The sequence below is a fragment of the Cherax quadricarinatus genome, chromosome 91 (genome assembly GCF_038502225.1).
Source record: "Cherax quadricarinatus isolate ZL_2023a chromosome 91, ASM3850222v1, whole genome shotgun sequence".
Classification (NCBI taxonomy): domain Eukaryota; kingdom Metazoa; phylum Arthropoda; class Malacostraca; order Decapoda; family Parastacidae; genus Cherax; species Cherax quadricarinatus.
In genome coordinates, this window is record NC_091382.1 from 3346605 (window position 1) to 3363296 (window position 16692).

General features: G+C 48.2%; 1 protein-coding gene across 3 annotated transcripts in view; it reads left to right on the top strand.

Annotated features, from left to right (window-relative positions):
* Positions 1 to 16692, top strand: part of LOC128704902 (uncharacterized) — a 75809-nt gene that overhangs the window by 49176 nt on the left and 9941 nt on the right. For 2 of the 3 annotated variants that reach the window (XM_053800121.2, XM_053800120.2), the window contains exon 3: positions 1589 to 1666. The exons of the other annotated variant lie outside the window; for it this stretch is intronic. In XM_053800121.2, the coding sequence (XP_053656096.1) occupies positions 1589 to 1666 (78 nt within the window). The remainder of the gene's footprint in view (positions 1 to 1588; positions 1667 to 16692) is intronic. 3 annotated transcript variants of the gene reach the window in all.

A 16692-nucleotide genomic window follows, 5' to 3' on the forward strand; every position in this document is an offset into this window, starting at 1 on the left:
GTTAAGGGCTCTTAAAGCTTATGTGCTATAAAACGATCCGTAAAATAACTTCCCACATTATTATTATTATTATAATCAAAGGGGAAGCGCTAAACCCGTAGGATTATACAGCGCCCGGGGGGGGGGATGTGGAAGGCATTCAGGCTTAATTCGGGGAACTGGAGCACAGTTCCAATTCCCTAAATCAAGAGCCCCTCACCAACATCAAGGAACCTTCCATGAGGGGATAACTTCCCACAGCCTTTGTAACTATCAAAACTTTGGGATCCAGTCCCTGGACCCATTATGTACTTTTTTAATCTTTTGACTACTACCCACAGCATGGGTAAGGGGTGCATGATAAATATAAATTAACATACCTATCGTGAGATCAGACTCTGATGCACCATGAGGTCTGGTCTCATTCCGAGCCGCGGGGATGTCGATCTCCTGAACCCTCTCCAGGTAAACCGAGAGGCGGACATTACATGTGGTGCGAACTTTATCAGTTTCTGACGATACCGCTTCTATTACAGCTTCGTTAATTTCGTTTGAAGATTCGGCCGATTTCCAAATTCCTTGAGAGAACTAAATCCACCTCTCAGGACGGCCATCCAAGCCATAATCGTTCAAATTCAGTTTCCTTTTATGACCTCTCCCCTCGGGCCAAAAAAAAAAAAAAAAAAAAAAAAGCAGAGACGACCAGCAGTCAGCCTTACACACCCATGTCACCAACACTGCCGTCTACACAAGCCTTCAACACTCCTGTCACCAACACTGCCGTCTACACAAGCCTTCAACACTCCTGTCACCAACACTGCCGTCTACACAAGCCTTCAACATTCGTGTCACCAACACTGCCGTCTACACAAGCCTTCAACACTCCTGTCACCAACACTGCCGTCTACACAAGCCTTCAACACTCGTGTCACCAACACTGCCGTCTACACAAGCCTTCAACATTCGTGTCACCAACACTGCCGTCTACACAAGCCTTCAACACTCCTGTCACCAACACTGCCGTCTACACAAGCCTTCAACACTCCTGTCACCAACACTGCCGTCTACACAAGCCTTCAACATTCGTGTCACCAACACTGCCGTCTACACAAGCCTTCAACACTCCTGTCACCAACACTGCCGTCTACACAAGCCTTCAACATTCGTGTCACCAACACTGCCGAAAACACAAGCCTTCCACACTCGTATCACCAACACTGCCTCTACCCTCTACACAACACCTCCTCAACCACACAGTTGGAATCACACACTCACTTCCTCACAAGTAGTTTGACAGCTTGTAACTACCATTCACACTTCATGCTTATATTATGTTTACACTTCCGATACACATTACTAATTACAGGAAAATTATAGCATATTTACGACAATGTGGTTGTAAGGGTCGAACCAGAGCTCCTGGTCCCGTGTGTGTGTGGCCACAACTGTACCAGTAAGGCTGTGTTGTAGCTTCAGGGGTGAGATGTGTGAGGAAGGTTGAGAAAAGCGAAATCAGCCAAAAGGGTAAAGAGGGAAGGAAGCTGGAGGAGGAGGAGGAGGTAGGAGATGCTACAGCAGTAGTGGTAACATGATGGTGTGTCACCTACAGGATCGCCTTCACCTCTACAGGAACACGAGATGAGGAAGAGATTCATCTGGACACTTACTCAGGAGCCCTACTTCTACGGTATGTGTATTGAACCCTACCTACATCCTCACAACTTTCTCTCCACCCTCACAGATTCCCCTCCTCACCCACAGTTTACTATATCAAGCCTTATTGTGGGCGAAACGTCCTATATCAAACTTTTCTCTCGCTGTGACGTTTCGTTCACTAACGTTTCTCTCATCACACATGCCTCCCTACCACTCAAGTACTGATGTTTTCCATTCAATTTCGTGGGAAAAAACACGTTTCGCCCTGGTCATTATCAGAAGGCTGAGAGGGAAATGTGTTTGGCTGCGGTTGTAGGCTGTGTTAATTAGATTTTAGATTTTGCCACCGAAGTGGCTAGTTTATTGTGCACCCCATATCCATCCTGTGGACGGTAGCGCGAGAGCATGTGGATACACAAAAGGCCCAGGAACTAGGCCTCAGAGGGTTAAAAGGAATACATATGGATTTATATCTACATATCTACAGTTCACTTGTCTGTTACAAGCAAATTTAGGAAATTTGCTTAGTATATCTGGTATCTTATTTTCATTAATAAGATATCTTGACATGTCACATAGGTTATTATACTGTCTGTCTCTGTATTCCTCAATAAGTGGACAATTAAGCACAGTGTTCAAGACAGTGACCATATGTCTGGTCACATAATTTATATTTAGTTTGATCATCATCTGTGTGTCTCCCAAACTGCCAGAAGTACTTGTAACCAAGCCTAAGCCTGGTCACTACAACATGTCAGTACTTGTAACCAAGCCTAAGCCTGGTCACTACAACATGTCAGTACTTGTAACCAAGCCTAAGTCTGGCCACTACAACATCAGTCAGTACTTGTAAACAAGCCTAAGTCTGGCCACTACAACATCAGTCAGTACTTGTAACCAAGCCTAAGTCTGGCCACTACAACATGTCAGTACTTGTAACCAAGCCTAAGTCTGGCCACTACAACATCAGTCAGTACTTGTAACCAAGCCTAAGTCTGGCCACTACAACATCAGTCAGTACATGTAACCAAGCCTAAGTCTGGCCACTACAACATCAGTCAGTACTTGTAACCAAGCCTAAGTCTGGCCACTACAACATCAGTTAGTACTTGTAACCAAGCCTAAGTCTGGCCACTACAACATCAGTCAGTACTTGTAACCAAGCCTAAGTCTGGCCACTACAACATCACTCAGTACTTGTAACCAAGCCTAAGTCTGGCCACTACAACATCAGTCAGTACTTGTAACCAAGCCTAAGTCTGGCCACTACAACATCAGTCAGTACTTGTAACCAAGCCTAAGTCTGGCCACTACAACATCAGTCAGTACTTGTAACCAAGCCTAAGTCTGGCCACTACAACATCAGTCAGTACTTGTAACCAAGCCTAAGTCTGGCCACTACAACATCAGTCAGTACATGTAACCAAGCCTAAGTCTGGCCACTACAACATCAGTCAGTACTTGTAACCAAGCCTAAGTCTGGCCACTACAACATCAGTCAGTACTTGTAACCAAGCCTAAGTCTGGCCACTACAACATCAGTCAGTACTTGTAACCAAGCCTAAGTCTGGCCACTACAACATCAGTCAGTACTTGTAACCAAGCCTAAGTCTGGCCACTACAACATCAGTCAGTACTTGTAACCAAGCCTAAGTCTGGCCACTACAACATCAGTCAGTACTTGTAACCAAGCCTAAGTCTGGCCACTACAACATCAGTCAGTACTTGTAACCAAGCCTAAGTCTGGCCACTACAACATCAGTCAGTACTTGTAACCAAGCCTACGTCTGGCCACTACAACATCAGTCAGTACTTGTAACCAAGCCTAAGTCTGGCCACTACAACATCAGTCAGTACCTGTAACCAAGCCTAAGCCTGGCCACTACATCATCAGTCAGTACTTGTAACCAAGCCTAAGTCTGGCCACTACAACATCAGTCAGTACTTGTAACCAAGCCTAAGTCTGGCCACTACAACATCAGTCAGTACTTGTAACCAAGCCTAAGTCTGGCCACTACAACATCAGTCAGTACTTGTAACCAAGCCTAAGTCTGGCCACTATAACATCAGTCAGTACTTGTAACCAAGCCTAAGTCTGGCCACTACAACATCAGTCAGTACTTGTAACCAAGCCTAAGTCTGGCCACTACAACATCAGTCAGTACTTGTAACCAAGCCTAAGTCTGGCCACTACAACATCAGTCAGTACTTGTAACCAAGCCTAAGTCTGGCCACTACAACATCAGTCAGTACTTGTAACCAAGCCTAAGTCTGGCCACTATAACATCAGTCAGTACTTGTAACCAAGCCTAAGTCTGGCCACTACAACATCAGTCAGTACTTGTAACCAAGCCTAAGCCTGGCCACTACATCATCAGTCAGTACTTGTAACCAAGCCTAAGTCTGGCCACTACAACATCAGTCAGTACTTGTAATCAAGCCTAAGTCTGGCCACTACAACATCAGTCAGTACTTGTAACCAAGCCTAAGTCTGGCCACTATAACATCAGTCAGTACTTGTAACCAAGCCTAAGTCTGGCCACTACAACATCAGTCAGTACTTGTAACCAAGCCTAAGTCTGGCCACTACATCATCAGTCAGTACTTGTAACCAAGCCTAAGTCTGGCCACTACAACATCAGTCAGTACTTGTAACCAAGCCTAAGTCTGGCCACTACAACATCAGTCAGTACTTGTAACCAAGCCTAAGTCTGGCCACTACAACATCAGTCAGTACTTGTAACCAAGCCTAAGTCTGGCCACTACAACATCAGTCAGTACTTGTAACCAAGCCTAAGCCTGGCCACTACAACATCAGTCAGTACTTGTAACCAAGCCTAAGTCTGGCCACTACAACATCAGTCAGTACTTGTAACCAAGCCTAAGTCTGGCCACTACAACATCAGTCAGTGCTTGTAACCAAGCCTAAGTCTGGCCACTACATCATCAGTCAGTACTTGTAACCAAGCCTAAGTCTGGCCACTACAACATCAGTCAGTACTTGTAACCAAGCCTAAGTCTGGCCACTACATCATCAGTCAGTACTTGTAACCAAGCCTAAGTCTGGCCACTACAACATCAGTCAGTACTTGTAACCAAGCCTAAGTCTGGCCACTACAACATCAGTCAGTACTTGTAACCAAGCCTAAGTCTGGCCACTACAACATCAGTCAGTACATGTAACCAAGCCTAAGTCTGGCCACTACAACATCAGTCAGTACTTGTAACCAAGCCTAAGTCTGGCCACTACATCATCAGTCAGTACTTGTAACCAAGCCTAAGTCTGGCCACTACAACATCAGTCAGTACTTGTAACCAAGCCTAAGTCTGGCCACTACAACATCAGTCAGTACTTGTAACCAAGCCTAAGTCTGGCCACTACAACATCAGTCAGTACTTGTAACCAAGCCTAAGTCTGGCCACTACAACATGTCAGTACTTGTAACCAAGCCTAAGTCTGGCCACTACAACATCAGTCAGTACTTGTAACCAAGCCTAAGCCTGGCCACTACAACATGTCAGTACTTGTAACCAATCCTAAGTCTGGGCACTACAACATCAGTCAGTACTTGTAACCAAGCCTAAGTCAGGCCACTACAACATCAGTCAGTACTTGTAACCAAGCCTAAGTCTGGCCACTACATCATCACTCAGTACTTGTAACCAATCCTAAGTCTGGGCACTACAACATCAGTCAGTACTTGTAACCAAGCCTAAGTCAGGCCACTACAACATCAGTCAGTACTTGTAACCAAGCCTAAGTCTGGCCACTAGAACATCAGTCAGTACTTGTAACCAAGCCTAAGTCTGGCCACTACAACATCAGTCAGTACTTGTAACCAAGCCGAAGTCTGGCCACTACAACATCAGTCAGTACTTGTAACCAAGCCTAAGTCTGGCCACTACAACATCAGTCAGTACTTGTAACCAAGCCTAAGTCTGGTCACTACAACATCAGTCAGTACATGTAACCAAGCCTAAGTCTGGCCACTACAACATCAGTCAGTACTTGTAACCAAGCCTAAGTCTGGCCACTACAACATCAGTCAGTACTTGTAACCAAGCCTAAGTCTGGCCACTACAATATCAGTCAGTACTTGTAACCAAGCCTAAGTCTGGTCACTACAACATCAGTCAGTACTTGTAACCAAGCCTAAGTCTGGCCACTACAACATCAGTCAGTACATGTAACCAAGCCTAAGTCTGGCCACTACAACATCAGTCAGTACTTGTAACCAAGCCTAAGTCTGGCCACTACAACATCAGTCAGTACTTGTAACCAAGCCTAAGTCTGGCCACTACAACATCAGTCAGTACTTGTAACCAAGCCTAAGTCTGGTCACTACAACATCAGTCAGTACTTGTAACCAAGCCTAAGTCTGGTCACTACAACATCAGTCAGTACTTGTAACCAAGCCTAAGTCTGGCCACTACAACATCAGTCAGTACTTGTAACCAAGCCTAAGTCTGGTCACTACAACATCAGTCAGTACTTGTAACCAAGCCTAAGTCTGGCCACTACAACATCAGTCAGTACTTGTAACCAAGCCTAAGCCTGGCCACTACAACATCAGTCAGTACTTGTAACCAAGCCTAAGTCTGGCCACTACAACATCAGTCAGTACTTGTAAGTACTTGTAACCAAGCCTAAGTCTGGCCACTACAACATCAGTCAGTACTTGTAACCAAGCCTAAGTCTGGCCACTACAACATCAGTCAGTACATGTAACCAAGCCTAAGTCTGGCCACTACAACATCAGTCAGTACTTGTAACCAAGCCTAAGTCTGGCCACTACATCATCAGTCAGTACTTTTAACCAAGCCTAAGTCTGGCCCTACAACATCAGTCAGTACTTGTAACCAAGCCTAAGTCTGGCCACTACAACATCAGTCAGTACTTGTAACCAAGCCTAAGTCTGGCCACTACAACATCAGTCAGTACTTGTAATCAAGCCTAAGTCTGGCCACTACAACATCAGTCAGTACTTGTAACCAAGCCTAAGCCTGGCCACTACAACATCAGTCAGTACTTGTAACCAAGCCTAAGCCTGGCCACTACAACATCAGTCAGTACTTGTAACCAAGCCTAAGTCTGGCCACTATAACATCAGTCAGTACTTGTAACCAAGCCTAAGCCTGGCCACTACAACATCAGTCAGTACTTGTAACCAAGCCTAAGTCTGGCCACTACAACACCAGCCAGTACTTGTAACCAAGCCTAAGTCTGGCCACTACAACATCAGTCAGTGCTTGTAACCACGCTTAAGTCTGACCACTACAACATCAGCCAGTACTTGTAACCAAGCCTAAGTCTGGCCACTACAACATCAGTCAGTACTTGTAACCAAGCCTAAGTCTGGCCACTACATCATCAGTCAGTACTTGTAACCAAGCCTAAGTCTGGCCACTACAACATCAGTCAGTACTTGTAACCAAGCCTAAGTCTGGCCACTACAACATCAGTCAGTACTTGTAACCAAGCCTAAGTCTGGCCACTACAACATCAGTCAGTACATGTAACCAAGCCTAAGTCTGGCCACTACAACATCAGTCAGTACTTGTAACCAAGCCTAAGTCTGGCCACTACATCATCAGTCAGTACTTTTAACCAAGCCTAAGTCTGGCCACTAGTCAGTACTTGTAACCAAGCCTAAGCCTGGCCACTACAACATCAGTCAGTACTTGTAACCAAGCCTAAGTCTGGTCACTACAACATCAGTCAGTACTTGTAACCAAGCCTAAGTCTGGTCACTACAACATCAGTCAGTACTTGTAACCAAGCCTAAGTCTGGCCACTACAACATCAGTCAGTACTTGTAACCAAGCCTAAGTCTGGCCACTACAACATCAGTCAGTACTTGTAACCAAGCCTAAGTCTGGTCACTACAACATCAGTCAGTACTTGTAACCAAGCCTAAGTCTGGCCACTACAACATCAGTCAGTACTTGTAACCAAGCCTAAGTCTGGCCACTACAACATCAGTCAGTACTTGTAACCAAGCCTAAGTCTGGCCACTACAACATCAGTCAGTACTTGTAACCAAGCCTAAGTCTGGTCACTACAACATCAGTCAGTACTTGTAACCAAGCCTAAGTCTGGCCACTACAACATCAGTCAGTACTTGTAACCAAGCCTAAGCCTGGCCACTACAACATCAGTCAGTACTTGTAACCAAGCCTAAGCCTGGCCACTACAACATCAGTCAGTACTTGTAACCAAGCCTAAGCCTGGCCACTACAACATCAGTCAGTACTTGTAACCAAGCCTAAGCCTGGCCACTACAACATCAGTCAGTACTTGTAACCAAGCCTAAGTCTGGCCACTACAACATCAGTCAGTACTTGTAACCAAGCCTAAGTCTGGCCACTACAACATCAGTCAGTACTTGTAACCAAGCCTAAGTCTGGTCACTACAACATCAGTCAGTGTTGCTACATATACATACTAAGAGATGTATACGAAACATCAGGTCTTTTTTTTTTAATTCTGAGATGTAGCGGGTGATGTTTGTCCCCTTTCTATACATATTTTAATAGGGGTCAGGGGAGGTCAGGGTGGCTGGGGTCAGGGGTCGACGACCCCTGACTTCTCTCTCAAGCACTTTTCGCTTCCACTCTTCACCCAGAGTACCAATCTTAATAATAATAATAATAATAATAATAATAATATTTATTTCTACCAGTACTTGATACAACTTATACAGACCATAGTTGACACCAGTGACATACTGCATAGAACGTCCCTGGTTATATAGAGCATTTCCGACAACTTAGGTTAATTTTGTCCCCAAAAGACTTGGCAGACGATGCAACATCCCCCCAATGAAAAGCAGGGGTGTCACTAGCACGTTAAGAGACCATACAATAAGTGTCAGGGGCCCGAGACTGTTCAACTGCCTCCCAGCATACATAAGGGGGATTACCAACAGACTCCTGGCAGTCTTCAAGCTGGCACTGGACAAGCACCTAAAGTCGGTTCCTGATCAGCCGGGCTGTGGCTCGTACGTTGGTTTGCGTGCAGCCAGCAGTAACAGCCTGGTTGATCAGGCTCTGATCCACCAGGAGCCCTGGTCACAGACCGGGCCGCGGGGGCGTTGACCCCCGGAACTCTCTCCAGGTAAACTCCAGGTAAACACACCGGTCTACTAACACCCAGGTACCTATTTACTGCTAGGTGAACATGGTCAGGAGGTGTAAGGTGACTAACACCCAGGTACCTACTTACTGCTAGGTGAACAGTGACAGCATTATTATTATAATCAAGGGGGAAGCGCTAAACCCGGAGGATTATACAGCGCCTGGGGGGGGATGTGGAAGGCATTCAGGCTTAATTCGGGGAACTGGAGCACAGATCCAATTCCCTAAATCAAGAGCCCCTCACCAACATCAAGGAACCTTCCTTGAGGGGAACAGTGACAGCAGATGTCTTAAGGAAACACGTCCTTATGATTCCACCCGTACCGAGGATCGAACCACGGACCTCAGTGTGTGAGCTAAGTGAGCTACCAACCCAGCTACAGGTAGTGGACGTTGTGGACAGGTGTGTGTTTCCCATTGATAAGCTCTATCTCTCGGTCCTCAACTCGAACTGTGTGTGTGTGTGTGTGTGTGTGTGTGTGTGTGTGTGTGTGTGTGTGGGGTGGGGGGAGTTTTCCCATCCTCAGATCGTGTACACTAATCCAGACGCTGTGTACACATGTACACAGATTTAGATCAGGCAAACACATGTTTAGGTTCAGCACGCAGCTGCAAGCACAGGTATGGCAGGGGGGTCATAGAAAGGGTCACAGCAACAAGGGGCCACAGCAACAAGGTCGCAGGAGCAAGGGGTTACAAGAGCAAGGGATCACAGCAACAAGGGGTCACAGGAGCAAGGGGTCACAGGATCAAGGGGTCACAGGATCAAGGGGTCACAGCAGCAAGGGGTCACAGCAACAAGGGGTCACAGGAGCAAGGGATCACAGCAAGAAGGGGTCACAGGAGCAAGGGGTCACAGCAACAAGGAGTCACAGCAACAAGGAGTCACAGCAACAAGGGGTCACAGCAACAAGGGGTCACAGGAGCAAGGGGTCACAGGATCAAGGGGTTACAGCAGCAAGGGGTCACAGCAACAAGGGGTCACAGGAGCAAGGGATCACAGCAAGGGGTCACAGGAGCAAGGGGTCACAGCAACAAGGAGTCACAGCAACAAGGAGTCACAGGAGCAAGGGATCACAGCAAGAAGGGGTCACAGCAACAAGGAGTCACAGCAACAGGGAGTCACAGCAACAAGGGGTCACAGCAACAAGGGGTCACAGCAACAAGGAGTCACAGCAACAAGGAGTCACAGCAACAAGGGGTCACAGCAAGAAGGGGTCACAGCAAGAAGGGGTCACAGGAGCAAGGGATCACAGCAAGAAGGGGTCACAGGAGCAAGGGGTCACAGCAACAAGGGGTCACAGCAACAAGGAGTCACAGCAACAAGGAGTCACAGCAACAAGGGGTCACAGGATCAAGGAGTCACTGCAACAAGGGGTCACAGCAACAAGGGGTCACAGCAACAAGGGGTCACAGGAGCAAGGTATCACAGCAAGGGGTCACAGGAGCAAGGGGTCACAGCAACAAGGGGTCACAGCAACAAGGGGTCACAGCAACAAGGAGTCACACCAACAAGGATTCACAGCAACAAGGGGTCACAGCAACAAGGGGTCACAGCAACAAGGGGTCACAGAAGCAAGGGATCACAGCAAGAAGGGGTCACAGCAACAAGGAGTCACAGCAACAAGGGGTCACAGCAAGGAGTCACAGCATCAAGGAGTCACAGCAACAAGGGGTCACAGCAACAAGGTGTCACAGGAGCAAGGGATCACAGCAAGAAGGGGTCACAGGAGCAAGGAGTCACAGCAACAAGGAGTCACAGCAACAAGGGGTCACAGCAACAAGGGGTCACAGGAGCAAGGGGTCACAGGATCAAGGAGTCACAGCAACAAGGAGCCACAGCAACAAGGGGTCACAGCAACAAGGGGTCACATGAGCAAGGGGTCACAGGAGCAAGGGGTCACAGGAGCAAGGGATCAATGCAATAAGGGGTCACAGGAGGAAGGGGTCACAGGAGCAAGGGGTCACAGCAACAGGGAGTCACAGCAACAAGGGGTCACAGCAACAAGGGGTCACAGCAACAAGGAGTCACAGCAACAAGGGGTCACAGGATCAAGGAGTCACAGCAACAAGGGGTCACATCAACAAGGGGTCACAGGAGCAAGGGGTCACAGCAAGAAGGGGTCACAGGAGCAAGGGGTCACAGCAACAAGGAGTCACAGCAACAAGGGGTCACAGCAACAAGGAGTCACAGCAAGGAGTCACAGCATCAAGGAGTCACAGTAACAAGGGGTCACAGCAACAAGGTGTCACAGGAGCAAGGGATCACAGCAAGAAGGGGTCACAGGAGCAAGGAGTCACAGCAACAAGGATTCACAGCAACAAGGGGTCACAGCAACAAGGGGTCACAGCAACAAGGGGTCACAGGAGCAAGGGGTCACAGGATCAAGAAGTCACAGCAACAAGGAGCCACAGCAACAAGGGGTCACAGCAACAAGGGGTCACATGAGCAAGGGGTCACAGGAGCAAGGGGTCACAGGAGCAAGGGATCACAGCAATAAGGGGTCACAGGAGCAAGGGGTCACAGCAACAGGGAGTCACAGCAACAAGGGGTCACAGCAACAAGGAGTCACAGCAACAAGGAGTCACAGCAACAAGGGGTCACAGCAACAAGGAGTCACAGCAACAAGGAGTCACAGCAAGAAGGGGTCACAGGAGCAAGGGATCACAGCAAGAAGGGGTCACAGGAGCAAGGGGTCACAGCAACAAGGAGTCACAGCAACAAGGGGTCACAGCAACAAGGAGTCACAGCAACAAGGGGTCACAGGAGCAAGGGATCACAGCAAGAAGGGGTCACAGGAGCAAGAGATCACAGCAACAAGGGGTCACAGCAACAAGGGGTCACAGCAACAAGGGGTCACAGCAACAAGGAGTCACAGCATCAAGGAGTCACAGCAGCAAGGGGTCACAGGAACAAGGGGTCACAGCAACAAGGGGTCACAGCAACAAGGGGTCACAGCAACAAGGGGTCACAGAAAGGAGTCACAGCATCAAGGAGTCACAGCAGCAAGGGGTCACAGCAACAAGGGGTCACAGGAGCAAGGGATCACAGCAAGAAGGGGTCACAGGAGCAAGGAGTCACAGCAACAAGGAGTCACAGCAACAAGGGGTCACAGCAACAAGGGGTCACATGAGCAAGGGGTCACAGGAGCAAGGGGTCACAGGATCAAGGAGTCACAGCAACAAGGGGTCACAGCAAGAAGGGGTCACAGGAGCAAGGGATCACAGCAAGAAGGGGTCACAGGAGCAAGGGGTCACATCAACAGGGAGTCACAGCAACAAGGGGTCACAGCAACAAGGAGTCACAGCAACACGGAGTCACAGCAACAAGGGGTCACAGCAACAAGGGGTCACAGCAACAAGGGGTCACAGGAGCAAGGGATCACAGCAAGAAGGGGTCACAGGAGCAAGGAGTCACAGCAACAAGGGGTCACAGCAACAAGGAGTCACAGCAACAAGGGGTCACAGCAACAAGGGGTCGCAGCAACAAGGGGTCACAGCAACAAGGAGTCACAGCAACAAGGGGTCACAGCAACAAGGAGTCACAGCAACAAGGGGTCACAGCAACAAGGGGTCACAACAACAAGGGGTCACAGCAACAAGGAGTCACAGCAACAAGGAGTCACAGCAACAAGGAGTCACAGCAACAAGGGGTCGCAGCAACAAGGGGTCACAGCAGCAAGGAGTCACAGCAACAAAGGGTCACAGCAACAAGAGAACACAGCAACAAGGGGTCACAGCAACAAGGGGTCACAGCAACAAGGGGTCACAGCAACAAGGGGTCACAGCAACAAGGGGTCACAACAACAAGGGGTCACAGCAACAAGGAGTCACAGCAACAAGGAGTCACAGCAACAAGGAGTCACAGCAACAAGGGGTCGCAGCAACAAGGGGTCACAGCAGCAAGGAGTCACAGCAACAAAGGGTCACAGCAACAAGAGAACACAGCAACAAGGGGTCACAGCAACAAGGGGTCACAGCAACAAGGGGTCACAGCAACAAGGGGTCACAGCAACAAGAGGACACAGCAACAAGGGGTCACAGCAACAAGGGGACACAGCAACAAGGGGTCACAGCAACAAGGGGTCACAGCAACAAGAGGACACAGCAACAAGGGGTCACAGCAACAAGGGGACACAGCAACAAGGGGTCACAGCAACAAGGGGTCACAGCAACAAGGGGACACAGCAACAAGGAGTCACAGCAACAAGGGGTGACAGCAACAAGGGGACACAGCAACAAGGGGTCACAGCAACAAGGGGACACAGCAACAAGGGGTCACAGCAACAAGGGGTGACAGCAACAAGAGGACACAGCAACAAGGGGTCACAGCAACAAGGGGTCACAGCAACAAGAGGTCACAGCAACAAGGGGACACAGCAACAAGGAGTCACAGCAACAAGGGGTGACAGCAACAAGGGGTGACAGCAACAAGGGGTGACAGCAACAAGGGGTGACAGCAACAAGGGGTGACAGCAACAAGGGGACACAGCAACAAGGGGTCACAGCAACAAGAGGACACAGCAACAAGGGGACACAGCAACAAGGGGTGACAGCAACAAGGGGTGACAGCAACAAGGGGACACAGCAACAAGGGGTCACAGCAACAAAGGGTCACAGCAACAAGGGGACACAGCAACAAGGGGACACAGCAACAAGGGGTGACAGCAACAAGGGGTCACAGCAACAACGGGTGACAGCAACAAGGGGTGACAGCAACAAGGGGTGACAGCAACAAGGGGTGACAGCAACAAGGGGTGACAGCAACAAGGGGTGACAGCAACAAGGGGTGACAGCAACAAGGGGTGACAGCAACAAGGGGTGACAGCAACAATGGGTGACAGCAACAAGGGGTGACAGCAACAAGGTGTGACAGCAACAAGGTGTGACAGCAACAAGGGGTGACAGCAACAAGGGGTGACAGCAACAAGGGGTGACAGCAACAAGGGGACACAGCAACAAGGGGACACAGCAACAAGGGGTGACAGCAACAAGGGGTGACAGCAACAAGGGGTGACAGCAACAAGGGGTCACAACTGGAAGTTGAGGACTCAGGAGTCACGGGGATGTTAGGAAGTATTTCTTCAGTCACAGAGTTGTCAGGAAGTGGAACAATCTGGAGAGTGATGTAGTGGAGGCAGGATCCATACATAGCTTTAAGAAGAGGTATGATAAAGCTCATGGAGCAGGGAGAGAGTGGACCTAGTAGTGACTAGCGGGGCCAGGAGCTATGACTCGACCCTGCAACCACAGATAGGTGAGCGCACACACACAATATAGAAAGATCAAGACTTTCATAAAAAAGACGCTTGGAGCAGTAATTATCTTGAGCCTTATTGACTCTCTGTGTGTGTGTGTGTGTGTGTGTGTGTGTGTGTGTGTGTGTGTGTGTGTGTGTGTGTGTGTGTGTGTGTGTGTGTGTGTGTGTGTGTGTGTGTGTGTGCTCACCTACTTGTGGCTGCAGGGGTCGAATCACATCTGGCCCCGCTCTACGCTAACCCCTACTAGATCCACACACTCCTAGCACAGACAGCCTTATTACACCTCTTCTTAAAACCGAGTATGGATCCTGCCTCCACCACCCCACCGAGGCATTCCACTTCCTAAGGTTAAAGAAGTATTTCCTGACATCCCTGTGATTTCATCTATGCCGTTTTTTTAAGCTTCCACCTTTGCTCTTGCATACCTGTTTCCTGCCTCTAAATCAGTCTATCCACCCTGTATATCTGTTCCTCTGAGTATTTTCCACCAACGATCACAGTAAAACGTTCCTCCAATATACAGCGTAATTGTTGTCCCATTATATGCGACATTACTTCTCTGAGGAGGAGGATCAAGGAGGACCCAGAGGAGGATTGAGGAGGACCCAGAGGAGGATCAAGGAGGACCCAGAGGAGGATCAATGAGGATCCAGAGGAGGATCAATGAGGATCCAGAGGAGGATCAATGAGGACCCAGAGGAGGATTGAGGAGGACCCAGAGGAGGATCAAGGAGGACCCAGAGGAGGATCAATGAGGATCCAGAGGAGGATCAATGAGGACCCAGAGGAGGATTGAGGAGGACCCAGAGGAGGATCAAGGAGGACCCAGAGGAGGATTGAGGAGGACCCAGAGGAGGATCAAGGAGGACCCAGAGGAGGATTGAGGAGGACCCAGAGGATGATCAAGGAGGATCCAGAGGAGGATCAATGAGGATCCAGAGGAGGATCAATGAGGTCCCAGAGGAGGATCAAAGAGGACCCAGAGGAGGGTCAAGGAGGACCCAGAGGAGGATCAAGGAGGACCCAGAGGAGGATCAAGGAGGACCCAGAGGAGGATCAAGGAGGACCCAGAGGAGGATCAAAGAGGACCCAGAGGAGGATCAAAGAGGACCCGGAGGAAGATCAAGAAGGACCCAGAGGAGGATCAAGAAGGACCCAGAGGAGGATCAAGGAGGACCCAGAGGATGAAAGGAACAAGGAGGATTTAAAGAGAATCCAGAGGAGAATATAATGGTTTATCCTACCTATGTTATTTTGGAAATTGTCATATCCAATATTATCCTGGGATACCTTGAATTATCCAGGGTTATCCTAGTTATTCTAGCCAATTTTAGGTTATCCTGGCTTGTCTTAGCTTAAAATTTATGTACAGTAGTGTGCAAAGTAATTGGGACAAGAGTAAATTTTGCTGATTCTTCAGCTGTTGAATGAAGGCTCCTTGAAGCTGGCAGAACTGCCTGAAAGCTGGTAAAGAAACAATTATCGACTGCTGCTATGAAGGAAAAATGTCTCCAGTGGGCACCCGATCATAAAGGATGGATGACAGATGAATGGAGAAAAGACGTATTTTCAGATGTGGCATATTTTGAAGTAGGTACATGGGTCCAGATCAGTGGTAGCGAGACAGAACAAAGGCGAACCTCTTCAGAATGGACACATTCAATAAGTGCCAAAACACCCACCGAAGATGATGTTTTGGGGTAGTTTTACTGCTAAAGGCCCTGGACAGCTTGTTACTATTGAGGGTACATGGTGGCTGTCTCCCACTGAGGCAGGGTGACCCGAAAAAATGTACATTTTTACCATTGCTCACACTGTCTTTGCAGCGGCATGGAGATATGACAGTTCAGATGTCACTCTAAACAGCAAATATCTCAGATCCATCCTTTAAGGTGCAGGCATTGTACTCTCCACTTCTAGGGTTACAGTGTTCTGTAGCTGGGTTGGTAACACACTAAGCTCACACTCTCAAGTCCATCATTCAATCCCAAGTACAGGTGGAAACATTAGGACGTGTTTAAGAAACCTGCTGTCCACATTCACCTAGCAGTAAATAGGATGTGGGTGTTAATGGACTGGTGTGGGTTGCATCCTGGGACAAAATTGACCTAATTTGCCTGATATGCTCTGCATAATAAGGGGGTTTACTATATATCAGTATGACAATGATGTCAGCTAAGCTCTATATACCTTGTACTTGTAGAAATAAAGATTATTTATTATTATTACTAAGTCTGGCTAAGTGGTTTTCCCGAATCCCTTCACAAAATATTGCCCTACTACACTGCAACAGCTCGTCACGTCCCAAAGCTAATTCGTCTTCGCTCACTCCTATGTAAAGTGCTCACACATGCCTGCTCTATATTCATGATCCTTGCACAAAATAACTTTTTTATCCCCTCCATTTTTTCTAGATCTAGGTAGTAGGTTGGTAGACAGCAAACGCCCAGGGAGGTACTACCGTCCTGCCAAGTGAGTGTAAAATAAAAGCCTGTAATTGCTTTACATGATGGTAGGATTGCTGGTGTCCTTTTTTCTGTCTCATAAACATGCAAGATTTCAGGTATGCCTTGCTACTTCTACTTACACTTAGGTCACACTACACATACATATACAAGCATATACTGTATATGTATATATACACATCCCTCTGGGTTTT